Source organism: Rhinoderma darwinii, chromosome 2 (genome assembly GCF_050947455.1).
Source record: "Rhinoderma darwinii isolate aRhiDar2 chromosome 2, aRhiDar2.hap1, whole genome shotgun sequence".
NCBI classification, from domain to species: Eukaryota; Metazoa; Chordata; class Amphibia; order Anura; family Rhinodermatidae; genus Rhinoderma; species Rhinoderma darwinii.
In genome coordinates this window covers 238208679-238234679 of record NC_134688.1, presented here as the reverse complement: position 1 = coordinate 238234679, position 26001 = coordinate 238208679, and the positions used below count along the sequence as shown (strand labels likewise).

Here is a 26001-nt window from a genome sequence, read left to right as displayed (position 1 = left end):
TCAAAAAAAAAAAGTATTTTGCTTCTGAAGTTAGTTTAGATAATTGATGTAAGAAATAGGTGAATTTGAATACATATTTAAATCTTTCGTCCTTGCCACGTTAAAGGGGATATCCTAGAAGTCAGAAAATGAAATGGACATGTGTCTTTTTTCAGCCGTACTAACTATGTAACTATGTAACTATGTAACTATGAAATTGGTGAAGTCTGTGATCTCGAACCACTACTGATTTCCAGAAGGAAAGGGTGTTTCAGAGTGCAGTTACCTCTTGGTCACAACTCACAACTTAGTTATTTTTGTTAAGAAAAAGCTGACACAACATTCTAAGCAAACCACTTTGTTTTAAATGGGCCTTTGCTTAGAATGCAGTGTCATATTGTCCAGGATTAGAAAAAAGGGTACGCATTTTTTCCAGAAGCTTATCTTGTCAATGGATCGAGTCTTGTATTTCATCTCGGCTTCATTGACTCAAATGGGGATAAGCTGCAATACCAGACACAGCCAATGGACAAGAGTGGTGCTGTTTCTGGGGAAAAAAGCAGACAGATTGTTTCATGAGGAACAACTCCTTTCTATATGCCATATAAGGGCATGTAGATGTCATAAAGTGGGGTCCCTACTCAGGACTCTTCTTTCTTAGGCTTCGTTCACATCTGCATCAGGCTTCCATTCATGTGTTCCATCAGACCTTTTCGTCAGGGGAACCCATGAACGGAAACCAAACGGAACCATAGCTTTCCGTTTGCATTAACATTGATTTCAATGGTAATGCTTCCATTGCAATTGGTTTCCATTTGTTTCCGTTCTATAAGGTTTCAGTTTTTTTGGCAGAATCAATAGCGTAGTCAACTGCACTGTTGTTTCTGGCCAAAAAATGTAAACCTTACAAAACGGAAACAAACGGAAACCATTTGCAATGGAAGCATTACCATTGAAATCAATGGTAATGCAAACGGAAAGCTATGCTTTCCAGTTGGTTTTCGTTCATGGGTTCCCGTGACGGAAAGGTCTGACGGAACACATGAACAGAAGCTTGATGCAAATGTGAACGAAGCCTTATATAGAGCAGACATCCACCAACAAAGAGTGTCTTCAACTGGCAGACCTGGCTGTCTATGCTGTATGGCTGCAGCAGCTTCCCTCAGTGATAACATTTAGGCCAGGGCTACTTGGCCACTTTGACCATGACGCAGGTCGCATGGTCAAAGATCGTTGTGTTGCACTGCCTGCATCGCAGGTAATAAAAGTTAATGTGATCGATTTGCGAACCACCGTGTGTTGCGATCGTAACACGACTGTTGTAAGAAATCCGAATCTGCTTTTTTGCAACTATCAGGTCAAAAAGAGGCTACATTCACTTTCATTAACTGCAATGCAGGCAGGGCAACACATCCATTTTTGTGTCGCGGCCATAGTCGTCCTGTAGCCCTAGCCATAATTGTTGAAGTTTCCAGAAGCCGCTCTATGGTAATAACAGATTGTTGCCCGACTGGCTTCAATTTTAAAATTGCAATTTTCCTATAAAAGGTATCATATAGAAAATAAAATGTGCTTTTTTCTATTGCATTTTTATGCATTTTTCTGCATTTTTATCCATTGCATTGGATAAAGATCCACATAAACACTGACATATACCATGCTGCTGTTTAAAAACAATTGCAGCGTGTGAACATAAATTCATAAATTCCCATATACTAATGCTATAGATACATTAAATACAATGGGGGGAAAAAAACACAAAATTGCCTTTTGTGAGCCTGTCCTAAATTGGGTTTCCAAAGATTTATTCTTGTGCCCTACTGGGGGTTATTGTTCATAGAGTGTGAGCAGAGCGTTTGTTAGCAATTCTCATCCTTATAGACATATTCTGTTTACTATATCACTTTAATTTAGTTTATTGGAATCCTTCTACAAATATCCAGCTTTAGTGCTAACGAACATTTTTTTTAAATGACTAAAACACTTTGCTTTTGGCTGCCACAGTATCTTATGTTATATTATCCGTCTTACAAGACTGTAATGCAGGGTATGAGCTCATGCTGCAGTCATTACAGATCACTGGACAGAGAGAAGGAGCTCCCACATCCAATATCCCATACTCCTACTGTCATAGACATGAACATAGCAATAATATTAATATTTAGTGCTCAGTCTTCTTGCTACACAGGGAACATTATTCATGGCTAAGCCACAAGCATTTTGGAAGCGACTGATAAACGCTCCAGACAATCTAATATTCAATCCTTTTATGTACAGTATAATGATTCATTTCTTGTGTGTGGGCAAAATCAATATGAATTAGGTAGCAAAATGTCTAATATAAAAGCTTAGGACGTCCTTCTAATTGAGAGCCTAAGGGATGTATCTTAGGCTAGGCAGAGACTCAGTGATATACAAGTATTTATTACAGTAATCCACTAATAGGTTAATTAACAATAGAGTGCTTCAAAATGTTGTAGCAAAAAGCTTTAGAATTGCCCATTGTAACAAATCAAATTATTGCTTTCATTTTGAAACTTCCTCGGAACAAAAAATAGCTGGAATCGGATTGGCTACATCATGGAATTGTGGAAAGGTTTGAAGAAGACCTGTGTGCTTTCCTGACATGTCTGTTTTAGTAAATACTTGTATTCCACAAAAAATAGCAATGTTCGAGCATTTTTTTTTTTTTTAGAACTCTGCATTGCACCATTCTATTATTCCTCCATATTGGAATAAACTTACAACTGGGTGTTACCACTCCTTTTGTCAATTGTGCATGTTCCACGTGGTCAGCAGTGGTTGGACAGTGGACAGTTACCAGTAGTTTGAAGATTAATTTTTGTTTTTTATACATTGAAATAATCTATTTTTTAGCTTTTTATTGGTCAGGTGGATCCAAACGTACACTGTGCATAAGTATTTAAACATTTACCCTTATGTTTGGATATTTCTGCTATGGACTTCTATTCTAAAAACCATATACTTTATCATACACATTTTGAAAAGCCCTGCACTATATGCTAAAAAAAAAAGTAATCTTTACATTTTGCACAGGAATGCATGCCAGTCCTAATAGAAAGCCACCACACTTATATGTTTGAATATGTATTTATTTATTTTTTTGCACAATTGTTTTTTACCCCTTTAGGACGCAGCCTGTTTTGGCCTTGTGGCACAGCTGATTTTTTCAAATCTGACATGTGTTACTTTATGTGGTAATAGCTTGGGAATGCTTTTACCTATCCAAAGGATTCTGAGATTGTTTTCTCGTGACATATTGTACTTTATGATAGTGGAAAAATGTGGTCGATAAATTCAATATTTATTCGTGAAAAACACCAAAATTGAGAGAAAATTTGCAAAAATTTGCATTTTTCGAAATTTAAATGTATCTGCTTGTAAAACAGATAGTAATACCACACAAAATAGTCAGTAGTTACCATTTCCCATATGTCTACTTTATGTTGGCATCATTTTTTGAACGTCCTTTGATTTTTCTAGGACGTTACAAGGCTTACAACTTTAGCAGCAATTTCTCACATTTTCAAGAAAATTTCAAAAGGCTATTTTTACAGGTACCAGTTTAGTTCTGAAGTGGTTTTGAGGGCCTTATAAATTAGAATCCCCCAATAAATCACCCCATTCTAAAGACTGCACCCCTCAAAGTATTCAAAACAGTATTCAGAAAGTTTCTTAACCCTTTAGGCGTTTCACAGGAAATAAAGCAAAGTAGAGGAGAAATGTACAAATTTCTTTTTATTTTTTTTCCGAAATTAATTTGTAATAAAAAAAAATCTGTAACACAGAAGGTTTTACCAGGGAAACGCAACTCAATATTTATTGCCCAGGTCCTGCAGTTTTTAGCAATATCCCTGTAATGACGGGGGTGGGGAGACAGACAAGTGAGCCCTAATCTACCCGCCACTCAGTCCCTGCCTACTTGCAACGACCCGCCCTAGGCGACGGGGTACAACTGGGCGACGGCCCTACGCTCAATAAGTGCACGACGGACAAACAGACAAGGGTACGCTAGGGGGAGAAAGGAGAAGTTGCCCACGGCAACACCGTGAGCAACAGAGAAGTGAACAAGCCGAGTCAAACCAGGAGTGTACGAGGTACCAAACGCAGAGCAGGAGAGTAGTCAGCAAGCCGGGGTCAATACGAAGCAAGGACAATAGTACAAGAAGCTGCAGCAGGGCCAGGAAACCAAACGAGAAGAAATCACAAGCAAGGAGGAACAGGAAAGGCAGGTATAAATAGACAGAGGGCGGGAGCTAGCTCCGTCTGGCCAGGCTGTGATAGGTTCTCCCACTCCTAAACCTGCCACCCTGAGTGGTGGAAGATGGAGTCAGTCTCACAGACATAGAAGCAGGTGCAGACTGATTATCTATGGGCGTTAACCCCGAAGCTGTGCCTGGCAGATCCTTTACAGTACCCCACCTTTTATGAGGGGCCACCGGACTCTTTCTAAGTGGACCTGGTTTACTGGGGAAACGAAGGTGAAATCTCCTGACCAATATCCCAGCGTGAACATCCCGAGCGGGTACCCAAGTCCTCTCCTCAGGCCTGTATCCTCTCCAATGGACCAGGTACTGGAGGGAGCCTTGGACCATCCTGCTGTCCACAATCTTGGCCACCTAGAATTCTGCCCCCTCAGGGGTGAGAACAGGGACCGGAGGTTTCCTCAAGGGAGCCAAGGACGGGGAGCAGCGTTTAAGGAGGGAGGCATGGAACACGTCGTGTACTCGAAAAGATGGGGGCAACTCCAGTCGGAAGGAGACAGGATTGAGGACTTCAATGACCTTGTACGGCCCTATAAACCGGGGAGCAAACTTCTTGGACGGGACCTTAAGGCGCAAATTTTTAGATGATAGCCACACCAGATCCCCGACCATAAACAAGGGGTTAGCAGAACGTTTTCTATCTGCCTGAGTTTTTTGTATGCTCTGGGACGCCTCTAGGTTCTTCTGAACCTGAGCCCAGACTGTGCACAGTTCCCGACCTCTACCTCGGGATTGTTGTAACTACCAGGTGAAACGGAAGAGAACCGTGGATTAAACCCAAAATACAGAAAAAGGGGGAGACCCCTGACGAGTTACTGACCCGGTTATTAAGGGAAAATTCGGCGAGGGGAATGAATGAGACCCAATCATATTGACAGTCAGAGATAAAACACCTTAAATATTGTTCTAGAGACTGATTAGTCCTCTCAGTTTGGCCATTAGTTTCAGGATGGAAGGCAGAGGAGAAGGACAGATCAATCTCCAACTTTTTACAGAACGCTCTCCAAAACAATGAAACAAATTGTACCCCTCTATCAGAAACAATATTGACAGGGACCCCATGGAAACGCAGGATGTGTTTGACAAAGAAGGTAGCTAACGTCTTAGCATTGGGTAGTTTCTTGAGGGGCACAAAATGGCACATCTTACTGAAGCGGTCTACTACAACCCACACCACCGACTTGCCTTGAGATGGAGGCAAATCGGTGATAAAATCCATGGAGATATGGGTCCAAGGTCTCTGGGGAATGGGCAAAGAACATAGTAAGCCCGCTGGTCGGGACCTGGGAGTCTTGGACCTAGCACAAACTTCACAAGCGGTGACGTAGGCCTTAACGTATTTAGGCAACCCAGGCCACCAATAGTTTCTGGCAATGAGGTGCTTGGTACCCAGGATGCCTGGATGGCCAGATAGTGCAGAGTCATGATTTTCCCTAAGTACTCTTAGCCGGAACTGCAGGGGAACAAACAGCTTGTTCTCAGGAAGGCTCCTGGGAGCTGAACCTTGATCAGACGCAATTTCAGAGACTAAATCAGAATCAATAGCGGAAATGATTATACCTGGAGGCAAAATACAAGCAGGATCTTCCTCCGAAGGAGGGCTGGCCATGAAGCTACGTGACAGTGCATCAGCCTTAACATTTTTAGACCCAGCTCTATAGGTAATCACAAAGTTGAATCTGGTAAAAAATAACGCCCAACGAGCTTGTCTCGGGTTAAGCCTCCGGGCATATTCTAGGAAAACCAGATTCTTGTGGTCGGTAAGGACCGTTACCTGGTGCCTAGCCCCCTCCAGGAAGTGGCGCCACTCTTCAAATGCCCATTTAATGGCTAAGAGTTTGCGGTTGCCAATATCATAGTTACTCTCAGTGGGTGAAAACTTCCTGGAGAAGTAGGCACAGGGACGGAGATGGGTGAGGGACCTGGTACCCTGGGACAAGACAGCCCCCACTCCCACCTCGGACGCGTCAACCTCCACGATAAATGGCTCCATTTGGATGGGCTGAACCAGCACCGGGGCCGAGATAAAGCACTTCTTAAGGACCTCAAAAGCCTGGACAGCCTCAGGAGGCCAGTGGAGGAGATCAGCACCTTTGCGAGTGAGATCCGTAAGAGGCTTAGCGATGACCGAGAAGTTAGCAATAAACCTCCTGTAATAATTAGCGAACCCCAGGAAGCACTGTAACGCCTTCAGGTTGGACCCATTCCGCCACAGCCTGGACCTTGGCAGGGTCCATGCGGAATTCATGAGGAGTGAGGATTTGGCCCAAAAATGGTATCTCCTGCACCCCAAACACACATTTTTCGGTCTTCGCAAACAGTTTGTTTTCTCGAAGGACCTGGAGCACCTTCCTGACATGCTCAATGTGGGAGGACCAGTCCTTGGAAAACACAAGTATGTCATCAAGGTACACTACAAGAAATACCCCCAGGTAATCTCTTAAAATCTCATTTATGAAATTCTGGAAGACCGCGGGAGCATTACACAACCCAAAGGGCATGACAAGGTATTCGAAATGACCTTCGGGCGTGTTAAACGCAGTCTTCCACTCATCCCCCTCTTTGATGCGGATAAGGTTATAAGCCCCCCGTAGATCAAACTTAGAGAACCATTGGGCCCCCTGAACCTGATTAAAGAGATCAGGAATCAGAGGAAGGGGATACTGGTTCCTTACAGTGACCTTATTCAAGCTTCGGTAGTCAATGCATGGCCTAAGACCACCATCCTTCTTCCCTACGAAGAAGAAGCCAGCACCTACCGGAGAAGTAGAGGGGCGAATGTAACCCTTGGCCAGGCATTCCTGGATATACTCTCTCATGGCTTCACGTTCGGGACAAGAGAGATTAAATATCCTACCCTTAGGGAGCTTAGCTCCTGGTACCAAATTGATTGCGCAATCATATTCTCTATGAGGAGGTAACACTTCGGAGGCCTCCTTAGAGAAAACATCGGCGAAGTCCTGAACAAACTCAGGTAGCGTGTTCACCTCCTCAGGGGGAGAAATAGAATTAACAGAAAAACATGACGTCAAGCATTCATTACCCCACTTGGTAAGGTCCCCAGTATTCCAGTCAAACGTGAGATTATGCAACTGCAACCAGGGAAGGCCTAAAACCAAATCGGACGATAATCCCTGCATTAACAGTACAGAGCACTGGTCCAAATGCATGGAGCCAACAAGGAGTTCAAAAACAGGGGTATGCTGTGTAAAATAACCATTATCAAGAGGAGTGGAGTCGATACCCACTACCGGGACAAGTTTAGGCAAATCAATCAAAGGCATAGCTAGAGACATAGCAAATTCCACAGACATGATATTAGCAGAAGACCCTGAATCCACGAAGGCACTGCCGGTAGCAGACCTACCACCAAAAGAGACCTGAAAGGGAAGCAAGATTTTATTACATTTCATATTTACGGGAAATACCTGTGCGCCCAAGTGACCTCCCCGATGATCACTTAGGCGCGGAAGTTCCCCGGCTGCATTCTTACGCTTAGGACAGTTGTTCACTTGATGCTTGTCATCCCCACAGTAGAAGCAGAGACCATTCTTCCTGCTGAAATCTCTACGTTGTTGGGGGGACACGGAGGCCCCGAGTTGCATAGGTACCTCCGAGTCTTCCGGGGAGGAACGAAGCAACGGAACCTCGGGAGGCATCATGGGGGAGTCAGAGGAGAAAACATCAAGACGTTCAAGTCGTCGTTCCCTGAGACGTCGGTCAAGTCGTACCGCTAAAGCCATAACCTGGTCTAGGGAGTCAGAAGAGGGATAACTAACTAGCAGGTCTTTCAGGGCGTTCGACAGACGCAACCTAAACTGGCACCTTAAGGCAGGGTCATTCCACCGAGAAACTACGCACCACTTCCTAAAGTCAGAGCAATACTCCTCAACAGGTCTCTTACCCTGACGTAAGGTCACCAGCTGACTCTCGGCAAAAGCAGTTTTGTCAGTCTCGTCATAGATGAGTCCGAGAGCAGAAAAGAAAAGTTCAACGGAGGAAAGTTCAGGGGTGTCAGGAGCCAAGGAGAAGGCCCATTCTTGGAGCCCTTCCTGGAGCCGGGAAATAATTATACCCACCCGCTGGCTCTCAGAACCTGAGGAGTGGGGCTTTAAACGAAAATAGAGCCTACAACTCTCCCGAAAGGAGAGAAAAGTCTTCCGGTCCCCTGAGAACCGGTCGGGCAACTTGTGGTGGGGTTCAAGAGGTGAGGTGAGGGGGACTACCATGGTAGCATCAGGCTGGTTGACCCTCTGAGCCAGGGCCTGGACCTGTAGGGAGAGACCCTGCATTTGCTGAGCCAGGGTCTCAAGGGGGTCCATAGTGGTGTCAGGGACCAGGGTAGACTAGGTATAGGCTTGTGATTATGTAATGACGGGGGTGGGGAGACAGACAAGTGAGCCCTAATCTACCCGCCACTCAGTCCCTGCCTACTTGCAACGACCCGCCCTAGGCGACGGGGTACAACTGGGCGACGGTCCCTACGCTCAATAAGTGCACGACGGACAAACAGACAAGGGTACACAGAGCTAGGGGGAGAAAGGAGAAGTTGCCCACGGCAACACCGTGAGCAACAGAGAAGTGAACAAGCCGAGTCAAACCAGGAGTGTACGAGGTACCAAACGCAGAGCAGGAGAGTAGTCAGCAAGCCGGGGTCAATACGAAGCAAGGACAATAGTACAAGAAGCTGCAGCAGGGCCAGGAAACCAAACGAGAAGAAATCACAAGCAAGGAGGAACAGGAAAGGCAGGTATAAATAGACAGATGGCGGGAGCTAGCTCCGTCTGGCCAGGCTGTGATAGGTTCTCCCACTCCTAAGCCTGCCACCCTGAGTGGTGGAAGATGGAGCCAGTCTCACAGACATAGAAGCAGGTGCAGACTGATTATGTATGGGCGTTAACCCCCGAAGCTGTGCCTGGCAGATTCTTTACAATCCCACATGTAGCCCTAATGTGCTAATGGACCGAAACACCGGCTTCAGAAGCAAAAGAGCACCTATAGGATTTTGGGTCCTGCTTATTTTTAGATTATATTTTAGGCACCATATCGGGTTTGAAGACGTCTTGTGGTGCCAAAACAGTGGAAACTCCCCAAAAGTGACCCCATTTTGGAAACTAGACCCCTCAAGGAATTTATCTAGGGGTATAGTTAGCACTTTGACCCCTCAGGTATTTTGCTATATTTATTGGAGTTAGTCTGTGAAAATGAAAATCTACTTTTTTTTCTGAAAAAACATAGAAATTTGTAATATTTACAAGGAATAAAGAAGAAAATGCACCCCAACATTTGTAAAGCATCTTCTCCCGATTACAGAAATACCCCATATGTGCTAATAAACTGATGTTTGGACTCACAGCAGGGCTCAGAAGGGAAGAAGCGCCATTAGGATTTTGGAGCACAGATTTTGCTGGATTGGTTTTTAGTGCCATGTCACGTTTGCAACGCCCTGGAGGGACCAAAACAGTGGAAACACCCCAAAACTGACCCCATTTGGGAAACTGCACCCCACAAGGAATTTTTCTAGGAGTACAGTGAGCATTTATACCACACAGGTTTAGTAAAATTAGGCCGTGAAAATGAATATAAACATTTTTGTCCACTAAAATGTTGAATTTTTTCATTTTCACAAGGGATAAAGGAGAAAAAGTCGCCCTAAATTTGTAACGTAATGATTTATTTTTTGTAATATAAATTAATTAACCTTTTTGCTTTTCCATTTTAGTTTTTCACTCCACGCCTTCCAAACGCCATAACTTTTTTATTTTTCCATGAATAGAGGGCTTATTTAAAGTACCATATAATGTACTGGGAAACTGAAAATAAAATTCTTTGCGGGATGAAATTGAAAAAAACTGTGATTCCACCATTGCTTTTTGGGTTTCGTTTTTATCACTTTCACGTGCGGTAAAAACAACAACTTAACTTTATTCTGCGGGTCAATACAATTACGGTGATACCAAATGTAGATATTTTTTTTTATATTTTACTACTTTTACAAAGAAAAAACTATTTGTTAAAAAAAAATTGTTTTGTATCAACACATTCTGAGAGCCATAACTTTTATATTTTTTGGTCGATTGAGCGGTGTGAGGGCTTATTTTTGGCGGGACAAGCTGTTGTTTTTATTGGTATCATTTTTTGGTACATACAACTTTTTGATCACTTTTTATTACATTTTATTTAGAGCTTTGGTCACCAAAAACAGTGATTTTGGCGTTTTAAATTCTTTATTTCTTACGGCGTTCATAATGTGCTATAAATTACAATTTACTGTATTCTGCGGGTCGGTACGATTACGGCGATACCATATGTATATAGTTTTTTTATGTTTTGCAGCGTTTGCACAATAAAATCACTTCTTTATAAAATAATTTATTTTCTGTGTCACCATATTGTGAGAGCCGTAACTTTTTTATTTTTCAGTCAAAATAGCTGTGTAAGGGCTTGTTTTATGCAGGACGGGTTGTAGTTTTTATTGTTACTATTTTGGGGTACATGCGACCTTTTGATCACTTTTTATTCTATATTTTGGGAGGGGTGTGACCAAAAAATAGTGATACTGGCATAGTTTTTAGGCCTCATGCACACGAACGTATTTTTGTCCTCCCGTAAATACTGCCGTAAATACGGGTCCGGTGTCACCCGTATTCCACCCGTATTTACGGGCACGTTTTCGCTGCAACATTACACTGCAGTAATCGGCAGCCCTTCTCTCTATCAGTGCAGGATAGAGAGAAGGGACAGCCCTTTCCGTAATAAAAGTAAAAGAAATTCATACTTACCCGGCCGTTGTCTTGGTGACGCGTCCCTCTCTTGACATCTAGTCCGACCTCCCTGGATGACGCGGCAGTCCATGTGACCGCTGCAGTCAGTGATTGACCTGTGATTGGCTGCAGCGGTCACGTGGGCTGTAACGTCATGCCGGGAGGCCGGACTGGAGGAAGAAGCAGGGAGTTCTCGGTAAGTAGGAAATTCTATTTTTTTCACAGGTTGATCTATATTGTGATTGGAAGTCACTGTCCCTGGTGCTGAAAGAGTTTCTGCCGATCGTTTAACTCTTTCAGCACCCTGGACAGTGACTATTTACTGACGTCGCCTAGCAATGCTCCCGTAATTACGGGTGCACACACGTAGTCACCCGTAATTACGGGAGCCCCATAGACTTCTATGGGCCTGCCCGTGCCGAAATTACGGCCTGCAATAGGACGTGTTCCATATTTTTCAATGGCACGGTCACATTCCCGTAAGCACACTGGGAGGTACCCGTGGCCAATAGAAGTCTATGGGCCCGTAATTACGGCCCGTGATTACGGGCGTTTTTTACGTTCGTGTGCATGGGGCCTTAGTTGTTTTTTGCGGCGTTCACCGTGCGGTAAAAATAAAATTATAGTTTTATAAATTGAGTCGTTACAAACTCGGTCAGACCAAATATGTGTACTGCTTTTTAACGTTTTCATTTTTTTCCTATAATAAGAGACTTATTATAGGAAAAAAAAATCTTTTATTTTTACACTTTTGTAAAACATTTTTATTAACTTTTTTTACTTTTTTCATAACTTTTTATACTTTCATTTTTTTTACCTGCAGCTCTGATCGCTGCTAAAATACATTACACTACCTAGTAGTGTAATGTATTCCAACCGTCAAGCTAGTGGCTGGTCCTCATAGGCTTCCATACATTACAGACCCGGAGGCCGTTTTCTGGCCCCCAGGTGCCATCACAAGCATCAGCAGCCCCCACAATTGCATGGGGGCTGCTGATGTGCTACAAATCCCCTGACGTCCCATTCCCGATGCACAAGGTCACAGACACTGTCACCGACCGTGTGCATCGCGAACAGCAGGCTGGTCCTGATAGGCTTTCGTACATGGCAGACACGGAGGCCATCACGATTTCATTGCGGGGTCTGCCGATGTGCTGGAAACCCCTAAAATGTGGCCATTGCAATAGATCACCGCATTTAAGGGGTTAATTGCCTAAATCAGCGGAAATAAGCCGCTGATCGGCAACAGTGGAGTATCAGCTGTCAGGGACAGCTGGCCTCCTGGTTCCCGGTGCACACTATCACCGACAGTGTGCATCGGGAACTGCGCAGTAACTGTACGTCCCCGTGCGCTAAGACACTGGCCACCCAGACGTACAGTTGCGTCGTGGTGCGCCTAGGGGTTAAACAAAGCAAAGAAAAGTCATGCAAAGTTATCACAGCAAACTGCGAGTGCAAAAAGTCAGGGAACAGCTGGAATCGGTGTAGAAATCCAAAATTCTGATACATATCCTATCAGAATATTAAAGGCAATAAACCCCACCCCCAAAGAATAAAACAATAAATGATAATGGAAGGCACCAATACAAAATATATAGTGATAATAGAATTACCTCACATGAAACCTAATGGGGTTGCCTCATGAAAGATATTTATGACATCCACAGAATATGGAATAAATATCTGATAGATGGCTGATAGATGCAGGACCCATCTCTGGGACCTGCACTTATCTATCAAACTGGGGTCCCTGACCACATTTCCTGTGGTGAGACAGCCACTTGCTGCCTAAACCAGGTGTGGAGTCAGTGCAGAGCAGGACAGGATTTCGGATACAGCCCGTCTTACACTGCACTGAATCTACACAGGGATGCGATGGCCAGCAGCCGCCTCGACAGGTAGGACAGAGTTGGGGAACCCCCATTTGGTAGATAGGTGCAGGTCCCAGAGGTGGAACCTGCATCCTTAAGACTATCTGGTCCATTTTATTAAATAAGGCTAAGCTGCAATACCAGACACGACTAACAGCAGACCATGAACCACCCCTGGCCTGAAGGCGTACATATTACGTTAGATAACCACCCTAATACAACAAAGACAGGAAACTTATATTGTGGATAAAAGTGGGGGGTCGGACACAGCATTATTTAACAAAATGCATATGGAGAACTTTGCCCGTATATAGTTTGTTATTTTTCTAATCACCTAGCATGCCAACGCAGTGGGCATGTCATGGTTGTTTAGTCAGGTGACATGTACGATTCCTTCTGGTCTCAATAGGTAATCTAAAAAACACATGCAATCACTCACAGCACAAAGCAATTTGAAGGCACCTAACGTAGAAACCTAACAAACCAGCAAAATAGGAGGGCGGACAGGAGACGTCTACACTAAGATGTGGAGGTGTCCCAAGAGACCGGTTTCCCTCTGCAGCAAACTTTTATGTAGTTAAAGGTGGACGCCCACCAAGGCTAAGGGCCAATAGTAACAGCAGGTCATAGGGGAACATGACCCTCCTCTTCTTGAAGCGACTGCTGCCAGTCAACAGCTCCCTAGCTTAAAGGGGTTTTTCAGTCCCTAAAAATTGATGGCCTATCCTTAGGATAGGCCATCAATAGCTGATCGCTTGGGGTCTGACTGGTGAGACCAACGCCGATTAGGTATTTTGAAGGGGCCGCAGCGCTGCTTCCCCTTCATTCCAGTCACTGCTCGTATTGTGTATACCCGACATAGCAGTAATGGCGATTCACGGTATAACAACCTTCTCCTATTGCAGTGAATGGGAGAAGGCTGTAGTACTGTGAACCGCCGCTACTGCTGTGACAGCGATTCACAGTACGAGCAGTGACCGGAATAAAGGGAGAGCAGCACTCGTACGAGCGCTGCAGCCCCTTCAAAATAGCTGATCGGCGGGGGTCCCGGCAGTCGAACCCAGAGCGATCAGCTATTGATGGCCTATTCTGAGGATAGCCCATACATTTTTACTGGCTGGAAAACTTCTTTAAAGAGCCGTGGAGTCGAGCAATCCCTGATCACTCAAAGGGTTTTTCAGCTGTTTCTTTTAACATCAGGCTAGTGGGGGAGTTTATGTAATTTAAAATGAAGATAAAAGACAGAGAGAAAAGCATAAATATGTCGTTTTAAGCACGTTACAAATGATGTGCTGCTCCTAATTTCAGAATTTTATGTAGTTTAGTACCTACCTAGAGATGCATTGTGTGAATTATTTTTTACTACCTCTTTAATAGCAGAAATGGTCATGAATCATATTATTGCTCTCCAAAGCCAAGTTTAAGCTCTTTAGTCTTGTCCCTTATAGTGCCCATAAAAAGTATTTACCCCCCTAGGACTTTTCAATATTTTATTGTGTAACTACTTTGAATCACATTGGCGTTAAAGGAGTATTTCAATTTATATTATATCTCAAAAGGGTTGAATGAAAAAGTTCTTTAACTTAGTATGATATGATATATTTTGTTAATATCACACTGCTTTAGCAACTATGCAATGAAAATAGTTGACAAGGGAAATAATGATCTTTAAATATTGAATAAATCACATTTTACGCATCATGCTGCATTTTTATTGCTCTAAAAACAATTACCGTATGTCAGTGTTTATAGGTCAGATCCAAGTGACCAGTTTATAAGTTAATAGCCGACCATGAGATAAAAGCCAAAGAGAGCTGACAGGAGCCAAACTGGCTAGCATCTTTCCTAGCACCACTACCATTTTAGCCTACGGATCGGTAGAGGTCTGACCAATGTGACCCCCACTGATTGAACATTGATGGCATATCCTAACGATATGCCATCAGCTAAAATTTCATTGATCCTACATTGTAGCATAAACTATATATGTAGCATATAGATTATAGTAAATAATGAATATAGCTATCTAATAGTTATATTGATAGATTTATTTTTTATACCTATTTTATCTATTCTGATATTTTTCTAACTGACCTTTTGCATACAATATGATAATCATTACTGATGAGCGACATTTATTCTACACTGATTCTTCCATATGCAAATCCCACTAAATTTGCTGCAAGACGCAAACTTAGGCTCTGTACAAATATGCGTTGTGGCTTCCATTCATAACAGAAGTCACGATGCTCTGCCGAATACGATGTACAACGTATACCAATGCTGCCCGATGGATCCCATTGACTTATAATGAGGTCTGCTGGGATTCCATTGTGGTATGTATGTTAGCATGTCTCTTGTATATGTTTATTTACACGTGTTATCAATGGTGTGGGGGCTTAATTGTCACTGTATGATAAATGTACCATTGGTCTGCTGAAAGTAAGGATCTGTTCTTGTTCCTAGATGCGATAGTTCATCACCAGTTCGGAAAGAAAAAAAGAAGAAAAGTAGCAAAAAGCACAAAAGGGACAGGTAATGTCAGAGTAAACTTGTCTACTAGTTCACACTAATAATTGTTTTAGGCTCTGTCTTTGTAAATGACATTCAGTGGTGACAGTAAACACTTTGTAGTTATTATTTCTTGTGAAATTGTCATGGTCCGTTAGCTTTTACTAACATATGATCATTTAATTTGAAAGAAATTTTTTACTATTAGGTTTCAAGTAAAGCCGTGTAACTGATGAAAAATAACAGACCTATTTTACCTTGATGCTAATCCATTACTAGAAGAACAATGTGCCCAACCCCTGCTACCTTGTTATTGGCATCAGTCTGGTCCATTGAATCCCCTGCTACCTGCTGCCAAATAGGGAATTGAAAGCAAAAAGCTACAGAATTAGACTTCATGTTTTTACTCTCCACATGATGGTGTGTCTTCTGAATTTGTTGGGCATCATCATCATCATCATCATCATCATCATCAAAGGAGTACATATCTTTAGAGAATAATATATAATTGTTCAATAACCCTCTATTCATTTCGTCCTTACCATAACTACAATTGTTTTGCCCATTTACTTCTGCATTTTAAAGTGTAACTAAACGTTCAGCAAACTTCTGACGTGTCATTGTGATATGTCAGAAGTTTTGATTGGTGGGGGTCTGAGCACTGAGCACTAAAATGAAGTGGCAGAAGCGCTCGTGTCAGCGCTTCGCCGCTTTGTTTCTGTTCGGCTTTTTCCGGAAATCAATGTAGCGGTGTACGGACTCAATAGAAAGTCTATGAGCCCGTGCACCGCTACATCGGCTTTCCAGGAAAAGCCAAACAAACGAAGCAGCGAAGCGCTCACACGAGTCCTCTTGCCGCTTCGTTTTAGCGATTAGTGGGAGTCTCAGTGCTCGGACTCGCACCAATCAAAACTTCTGACATGTCACTATGACATGTCAGAAGTTTGTTGAACGTTTAGTTACCCCTTAATCACATAAGCCATCTTCACCTAAACTTTCTACCATGATGACTTTTCAGTATCATTGCGCTGTTTTGGAAGGTTTTTTTAGCTTTTTTTTTCCACTATTTTCTTTGTCACTCCTACGCATGAATAAGATCTATTTGTTATTTTTCGCTATAATTTACAACTTTTCACACTTCCCGCTACTTTTCAAATGTGTCAAGAATAGTGGGCAGGGTTTAGTGGGAAGGGAAATGGCTTCCCATATGCTGACTCATTTATCATCACTTATGCCAGAAATATCGCTGGAGTAGATTTCAATTTCTAACACACAGTCAAAGATGTGCTAAATTTATGAAGAGACCTTCACGTCTTAATAAATTTGGCACACTACTCCAAGACAGTTAAGTTTAAAACTGGTATATGAAATGCCAGTCTTAGTAAATTCCCCCCATAATGTTTTGCACAATGAATATTCATGTATTCATGTATAGTCTGAAATACAGTAGCGGAGTTACATCTCAGGAGCCGTCAGGCTCAGATTATATGGCGCCTTAGATTCCACCCAGTAAGTAGGCCACACCTATATGACTTTAATATGTTTTGCTGCTTTTACAAAACAAAGCAGAACATTGCCGTGCACTTCTCACAACATCTTGCACCCCTGCATTTCTTGTTCGTTCCTGGGTATCTTTAGTGCCATACGTTTTTAAGATATTAATACACATGGGCCTAATTTAACAAAACAGTCTAGAAGAAAAACTGGCCTTGTTACCCATATCAAGCAATCACAGTGCAGCTTTCATTTTTAAAAAGCACTATAACAAATGAAAGCTGTGCTGTGATTGGTTACTATAAGCAACAAAGACAGTTCATCTGTTAGAGAGTTTTTATACATATCAATACATATTTTTCAGTGAATTCATATGTAAATTGTACATTCACAAGTTGACATTCCCCAAAGGTCGCCTTTAGGCACACACTTACCAGCCTTGTTTAGATATAACATTATACTGTTTCTTTATTTTTGGTGCCTCATTTGTCAAAACTGTCTGACAGAAAAGCTGGCCTAGTTACCCAAATCTACCAATCAGAGCTCAGCTTTTATTTCTAATACTTCTCTGGAAAACTCAAAGCTGCATGATAATTGCTTGCTATGAGCAACAGGGACATTTTTGTTTGGAAAGACAGTTTTCATAAATTAAGACTTTAGTACCTACATGTGCAAATCAAAAGGAAGGTTCTTACAGAAAATTCACAATGAGGCGCTTTTCCACCTTCATTTCCCTTTTCCCCTCTTCACATGCTTTGTAGGAAGGAAGGAAGGGTGTCAAGACCTTTATGCCAGTCTCCCATCTTCATTTAATCATTTTCATTGAGGCTTACAGACATGTTACATAGTGATATTTTTTTTGTCTGAAACTATATATGTATATATGAAAAATAAATCAATAAATATGGGCACTCACACTGCCCATTGAGAAAGACAAGTTGTTTTTAAACACCGTTCTATGTTTTTTTTTAGGTCAAATTCAGGGACCAGGAAGAAGAGAAGACACAGGTGAGAGACTTGATATATAATTATAATATTGTCATTATTACATTCATAATATATTTAACTAGCTGTGACTCTTTATAAGGGTATATTCACACTGAGTTTTTTGCAGGCAGAAAAGTCCGCCTCAAAATACCTGCACTTTCTTTGCCGCTTTTATTACGGCGACTTTCGCTGCGTTTTTCGGCCGCGGCCACGAAAACCACTTTCTCTGATTCCCATTGATGTCAATGGGAGGTCAGAGACGGAAACGCGGGAGGACAAAGCATGATGCTTTTTTTCTCCTGCAAACGCGTGTTTTTCTGCTGGCGGGGAAAAAACGCCTCCGTATCCCATTGAAATCAATGGAAGGCTATTTTGGCCGGTTTTTGGCGCGGTTTCTGACGCGGTTTCCACTTGAAAAACAGCGCCAAAAACTGTTTAAACTGGCCCTAACAGGGAAAGCCATTATTAGGAAACACTGTTTAGTATACAATAAAAATGGATCTTGTGATGCATGTCCGGAATCGAGAATGTATGTCACATGAGCCTTTTCACAGCTGCTGACTGGCTGAGAGGGATTCATGTGATGCAATTTTTAGCCCCCCCTGTTTGGCACTTTGAGGGACTGTTTAATGGATGCAATTACATGCACTAGTATAGCAGCGTATCACACCAATTCTCCAATTTAAAGAGGTAAGTATCTTCAAAGCCGGAAACGAAATACTGATGACATTTCCTCCTTTGATTGCTCTCATTTGATTGCTCTCAATTACAGTGTTGTCATGAAGATAATGGGGAGAATTTATTAAGACTGGCGTTTGATACGCCTGTCTTAAGCTAAAAAACACTGGAGTAAGATACGCCCAATTTAGTTAAAAGTGCCAGGAAATCAACTCTACGCCAACTGGGGGCTTGTAAAATTGTATTTGTCTATTCATCTTGTGGATGCAAAGTATATATTATACTTTGGCAATGTGGAAATATCATACAAGACATATAGAGGAAGTATTCAAGGGCGAAAAAAGATAAAGTGTTGGACTCCTAGGCTACTCAACATGTATAGATTCAGTATTAAAGGGGTCCTCTGGTTTTTGCAAATTAATGTTATTTTTTTTTTGTAGAATTAAAAGCCATATAATTTTCTAATATACATTAATTTTTCACAGTTTTCAAGATTTCTGCTTGTTATTATTCCGTAGGAACATTGTCCGGTTCCTGCAAATTAAGTTATTTTTATGTAGAATTAAAAGTTATATAACTTTGCAATATATTTTCTGCATTCATTTCTCAAGGTTTTTAAGATCTTTGCTTGTTGTCATTCATTAGGAACATTAATAATAATAATAATAATAATCTTTATTTATATAGCGCCAACATATTACGCAGCACTTTACAATTTAGAGGGAACATGAAACAAACAATATCAGACATTACATTTCATTTACAATTCAAACCTGGGGAGTGAGGACCCTGCTCGCAAGAGCTTACAATCTATGAGGACATAAGGGAGACACAAAGTGTAATAGTGTTTGTTCTGTACAATGGTCCGGCCATTTTTATACACATGCGGTGGTAACATAAAGCTGAATGAGCCGGTCACCAGCCAGTATCCGTGTATGACGGACATGAAGAGAAGGAGTGTGAGGGAATCTTATTCTGATGACTAATCTAAATGGAGGGCCATGGAAAGGAGTCAGATTAGGGAATGTTATAGGCCTGTCTAAATATATGTGTTTTCAGGGCACGTTTAAAACTGTGGATATTGGGAATTAATCTGATTGTCTGGGGTAGCACATTCCAGAGGACGGGTGCAGCACGAGAGAAATCCTGGAGACGGTAGTGGGAGGTTCGGATTATGGAGGATTTTAATCTAAGGTCGTTGGCAGAACGTAGAGCCCGAGTAGGGTGGTAGACAGAGATGAGGGAGGAGATGTAAGGAGGTGCAGCACTGTGGAGAGCTTTGTTTACAACCAGTGGATGCAAATCTGTCCATGGTCATGTGATGGACACACAGGTGCTGGGATCATTAGAAGACACAGCTTTGATACACTTACTGTAAATGCAACGAGCCGTGCACCTATGTGTCCATCACATGACCATGGACAGAATTTTATTCACTGGAAGTAAACAATAAATGTTCCTACTGAATGACAACAAGTAGTGATCTTGAAAACCAAAAGAAATGAATTCAGAAAGTATATTTCAAAATTATATAACATTTAATTCTACATAAACATAATGTTAATTTGCAGAAACCGGAAAACCCCTTTAATTCTACAATAAAAAGGAGCTTGATCTAAGTATTTATTTAAACGTGTTACAATGAAAGAAAGATGCTGTATAAATCCCACAATGTAAAGGTAAACCAGTCACACTATTGTCCAGCTTTCACTTCTTTTGGAATTGCTAACAATCCAATATTTCTGATCCACAGTTATAGCCTCTACTACTATGATTCATTATTATTAGCTTTATTGCCCTTATTTCTTACGTTCATTATGTCATATTTCTGGCTGCTGAGAAGTATATGATCCCTAAGGTTGTGTTCAAAACTCCCTGCCAAGGAAGACATACAGGAAAATGTAATAAATTGCAATTTGTATGCAGTGTCTGTTTACTGAATAGTGAAATAGTGCTAAGAAATAAACATAGACGGGATAGTGATCAGTTGTAAATAGTTGAAAATGTCGTAGATAAAGAGTTTTTCACAAAAAACAGGCATTATTTGCAAACCGAATATATATTTTAAGGTGGAAATTTCAGATCTCCTGTTCTACTTTTTCTGAGGTCAGTATAGGATGGGGGGGGGGGGGGGGAGAGATACCGAGCCTGAGATATACATATTTTCTCTGATTTAACGTGTTTCCGAGTAAAAGCCATTTAATTGCCTCTAAGAGTCATAGAGAAAGACTGTTCTGTTTTTCCCTGCCCACATAGAGTGATTGGAATGTGTGTTAGGGTATGTTCACACGACAACGCAAAATACGTCTAAAATTACATAGCTGTTTTCAGGCGAAAACAGCGCCTGAATTTCAGACGTTTTTACAAGTGCACGCGTTTTTCGCGGCGTCCATTACGGACGTAATTGGAGCTGTTTTTCAATAGAGTCAATGAAAAACTGCTCCAATTACGTCCCAAGAAGTGTCCTGCCCTTCTTTGACTCGGGCGTAATTTTACGCGCCGTCTTTTGACAGTGATGCGTAAAATTACAGCTCGTCTGCACAGAACATCGTAAGACCCATTGCAAGCAATGGGCAGATGTTTGCCGACGTATTGGAGCCGTCTTTTCAGGCGTAATTCGAAGCGTAAAACGCCTCCATTACGTCTGAAAATAGGTCGTGTACACATACCCTTAAACTTAAACACCATTTTATAGTTTGCAAATAGAATTAATCTTCAAAAAAAGTTGAGACATGTTGCAAATACATTCCATTACTTATATTGAACTGATCCTCATTTACAGTTTGTATTAAATTCCAGAGCTGCATTTAACATTTTACAGGCTTCAGAGCCGAAATCTCTTAGCATTCCCTGACAGCCTAATATCTGGTGATTTGCATTCTAAGAAGTGTAGTCATTACATCAGGCAGTGTACAGTAATATGCAGAGGAAAAACTAATAGTCCTACTGCATTATAGCAGCCTAACAGAGCTGTTAGGTATGTGTCTGTCGACTGAGATGGAAAAAACATTTATAGTCCAGGGACATATATGGTTTATACTGCTGGATGCTGAAAAATAATACATAATAGATATACATTACACCACCCCCTTTGGGGTTATCACCATCACAAGGAGTAATGGCATATCGCTAGGATATGCCATCACTTTCTGATCGGTGGTAGTTTGACTGTCGGGACCCACGCCCATCTTGAGAATGAATGGGCTGTAGTGTTAGTTTAGTACTGGGAACCCTTCACATTTTTTCCCTGCACATTGGCGCTCCCGGCCACCGGCTGTGCAGGGGGTTACAGCAAGTACTGCGGCCCTTTTATTCTCATGATCTGTGGCACTCCTAGCGATATGTCATTACTTTCTGTCATGGGAATATCCCTTTAAGCATATAGAGACTTTTCTTAGTAGTTAGTTGATAAGTATATGTGGAAGTCTAATAATTGTTAACAGTATTTATTAATTGTGTAATCGCACAAATATACGCAATATTTTGTTTGCTGGCAGGCATCAGGGGTAACTACAGGGTCGTGTGCATGGGGCCTTAGGAATTGCAGTTATCGGTATTTTAACCATAATAACGTTATGCTTTAACTCATTGGTGGTCAACTTACCACTTTATTGGGGCCTTAGGTTCAGCCCTTAATTCCATCCAAGGGCCGCACATTACATTTAATGCTCATTGTCGTCGTCCTCGTCCCGTTTGCAATGGACAATCGGTTTTGCATGTGTAACAAGCCTAAAAAATATATAAGTCAATCCAGTTCAGCCTATTATCTGGCATTGTTGATCAATAGGAAGGTAAAAACCCTCATGAGGCAAAAGACAATTGTTGTCATCTTAGGGAAAAATTCTTGCCCGACTCCAGTATGGCAATCAGAATAAATCCCTGGATCAACAGAAATATGAGAAATTAATTGGCAGATTTTCTAAAACTAAGGCACCTGACACACTCCTTTATAACATGAGCAGCTTGTAGAGTTCCTCTTGTTATCCATATGGTCTATGCCTCATTGAACTAATAGATGGGTTCTACAATTGCAAGTGTAGCTGTTCATTTTATAGTACCAAGGTCATTGGACGTTTTATTGCCTGCAGTTTTCAGCACTTACCGAAGAACCACACAGAGATAGGAAGGTAGCACACATATAACAGCTAAACAATGGTCTACAAAGGAAAGGGTAGGAGCAAATGACAGAGGAGATGATAACAAGTTTAACAGAAAATTGCCTCTAATTGGAAAATAGTGCACCTGCAAAGTGGAACAAATAGCACTATTCATTTGAAGAGTGGACTAAGAAAGAAATGTGCTGTTAACTGCTTAGCTATTTTGCTGTCAAGTACGACCCTTTTCTCCTGCTGTACACTGACATTTACACAGTCTACCTGGATGTAGCATCCTTTTGCTTTGGAAGTTAGGGTTTGAATCCTCTGATCTTCCCTTTCTATATATAATACACGATATGGATAAAAGTATTGGGACACCTACACATTACACCTGCAGGAGCTTTTCTGACATCCCATTCTAAATCCATTGGCATTAATATGGCGTTGGTTCCTCCTTTGCAGCTAAACCAGCTATCACTCTTCTGGTAAATCTTTCCACAAGATTTTGGAGTGCGTCTGTGGGAATTTGATTCCATTAATCCAAAAGAGCATTTGTGAGGTCAGACACTGATGTTGGACAAGAGGGGTGTCTTGCAATCTCTCTTCTGGTTTATCCCAAAGATGTTCGATGGGGTTGAGGTCGAGGCACTGGGCGGGCCAGTCAAGTTTTTCCACACCAAACTCACCCAACCATGTCTTTATGGACCTTGCTTTGTGTACTGGGGCTCAGTCATGCTGGAACAGAAAAGGGTCTTCTCCAAACTTTTCCCACAAAGTTGGAAGCATAAAATTGTCCCAAATGTCTTGGTATGCTGAAGCAGTAAGATTTCCTTTCACTGGAACTAAGGGGCCTAGGTTAACCCTGAAAAACAACCCATAGCATTATCCCTCTTCCATTAAACTTTACAGTTGGCACAATGCAGTCAGGCAGGTAACACTCTCCTGGCATTTAACAAACCCAGACTCGTCTATCAGACTAGCAGATAGAGAAGCTTGATTCATCAGTCCACAGAACACGTTTCCACTGCTTCAGAGTCCTGTGGCGGTGTGCTTTACAATATTCAATCTGACACTTGGCATTGTATTTGTAAGGCTTGCATGCAGCTGCGCGGCCATGGAAACCGATGTCATGAATTCCCAGGCACAGTTTTTGTCTGGATGTTAATACCAGAGGAGGTTTGGAACTCTGCAGTTATTGAGTCAGCAGAGTGTTGGCGACTTTTATGCATTATGCGCCTCAGCACTCAGCGACCCCACTCTGTAACTTTATGTGGTCTGCCACTTCATGGTTGAGTTGGTGTGGTTCTTAAATGCTTCCACTTTGCAATAATATCACTCACAGTTGATTGTGGAATATCTAGGAGAAAATAAATTTCATAAAATACAGTACCACGTTGGAATTCAGTGGGATCTGTAGAACGACCCATTCTTTCATAAATATTAGTAAAGGAGTCTGCATGGTTAGGTGCTGGATTTTCTATACCCGTAGTAATGGGACTGAATGAAACACCTAATGTAAAGGATCTGCCAGACAGCTTCTGTGTCGACGCCCGTGTTTAATCAGTCTGCACCTGCTCCTAAGTCTGATAGAGTTACTCGATCTGCTACCACTCAGGCTGGTAGGCTCAGGAGTGGGAGAACCTATCACAGCCTGCGAAGACGGTTCTAGCTCCCACCCTCGGTCTATTTATACCTTCATTTCCTGCTTGTCTCTAGGCCTGTGATTCTTTCCTGTTTCCTGGCTCTGCTGCTCCTGCTATCATTATTGACCTTGCTTCATTTTGACCCTGGCTTTACTGACTATGCTCCTGCTCTGCGTTTGGTACCTCGTACACTCCTGGTTTGACTCGGCTCGTTCACTACTCTTGTTGCTCACGGTCTTGCCGTGGGCAACTGCCCCATTTCCCTTAGCTTCTGTTTACCCTTGTCTGTTTGTCTGTCGTGCACATATTGAGCGTAGGGACCGTCGCCCAGTTGTACGCCGTCGCCTAGGATGGGTCGTGCAAGTAGGCAGGGACTGAGTGGCGGGTAGATTAGAGCTCACCTGTCTTCTCCTTACCCCGTCATTACATAATCACAGGCCCATATACCTTTTCTACCCTGGTCCCTGACACAACTATGGACCCCCTTGAGACCCTGGCTCAGCAAATGCAGGGCCTCTCCCTACAGGTCCAAGCCCTGGCTCAGAGGGGCAACCAGCGTGATGCTACCCTGGTAGTGCCCCCCACCTCACCTCTTGAACCCCACCTCAAGTTGCCTGACCGGTTCTCAGGGGACCGAAAGACTTTTTTCTCCTTTCGGGAGAGTTGTAGGCTCTATTTCCGTCTAAGGCCCCACTCCTCAGGTTCTGAGAGCCAGCGAGTGGGTATAATTATGTCCCGGCTCCAGGACGGGCCCCAAGAATGGGCCTTCTCCTTGGCTCCTGACGCCCCTGAACTTTCCTCTGTTGATTTTTTTTTTTCTGCTCTCGGGCTCATATATGACGAGACTGACAAGACTGCCTTTGCTGAGATTCAGCTGGTGACCTTACGTCAGGGTAAGAGACCCGTTGAGTAGTACTGTTCTGACTTTAGGAAGTGGTGTGTAGCTTCTCGGTGGAATGACCCTGCCTTGAGGTGCCAGTTTAGATTGGGTCTGTCGAACGCCCTGAAAGACCTGTTAGTTAGCTATCCCTCTTCTGACTCTCTAGATCAGGTTAGGACTTTAGCGGTACGTCTTGACCGACGTCTCAGGGAACGACGACTTGAACGTTTTTGTGCTTTCTCCTCTGGCTCCCCCATGATGGCTCCCGAGGTTCCGTTGCTTTGTTCTTGCACTGAAAACTCGGATGAACCAATGCAACTCGGGGCCTCCGTGTCTCCCCAACAACGTAGAGAGCGCCGCAGGAAGAATGGTCTCTGCTTCTACTGTGGGGATGACAAGCATCAAGTGAACAACTGCCCTAGGCGTAAGAATAAGCAGCCGGAAGAACTTCCGCACCTAAGTGACCATCGGGGAGGTCACTTGGACGCACAGGTATTTCCCGTAAATATGAAACCTATTAAGATCTTGCTTTCCTTTCAGGTCTCTTTTGAGGGTAGGTCTGCTACCGGCAGTGCCTTCATGGATTCAGGGTCTTCTGCTAATATTATGTCTGTGGAATTTGCTATGTCTCTAGCTATGCCATTGATTGATATGCCTAAACCTGTCCCGGTAGTGGGTATCGACTCCACTCCACTTGCTAATGGTTATTTTACGCAGCATAACCCTGTTTTTGAACTCCTTGTTGGCTCCATGCATTTGGAGCAGTGCTCTGTACTGGTGATGCAGGGATTATCGTCCGATTTGGTTTTAG

The 26001-nt window shown here is 42.5% G+C and overlaps 1 protein-coding gene across 4 annotated transcripts in view; it reads left to right on the top strand.

The window, feature by feature from the left end:
* The window catches only part of SRRM3 (serine/arginine repetitive matrix 3), a 371076-nt gene that overhangs the window by 284869 nt on the left and 60206 nt on the right, over positions 1-26001 (top strand). For all 4 annotated transcript variants that reach the window (XM_075852984.1, XM_075852986.1, XM_075852985.1 and 1 more), the window contains 2 exons: positions 15367-15435; positions 17878-17913. In XM_075852984.1, coding sequence (XP_075709099.1) covers positions 15367-15435; positions 17878-17913 — 105 coding nt within the window. The remainder of the gene's footprint in view (positions 1-15366; positions 15436-17877; positions 17914-26001) is intronic.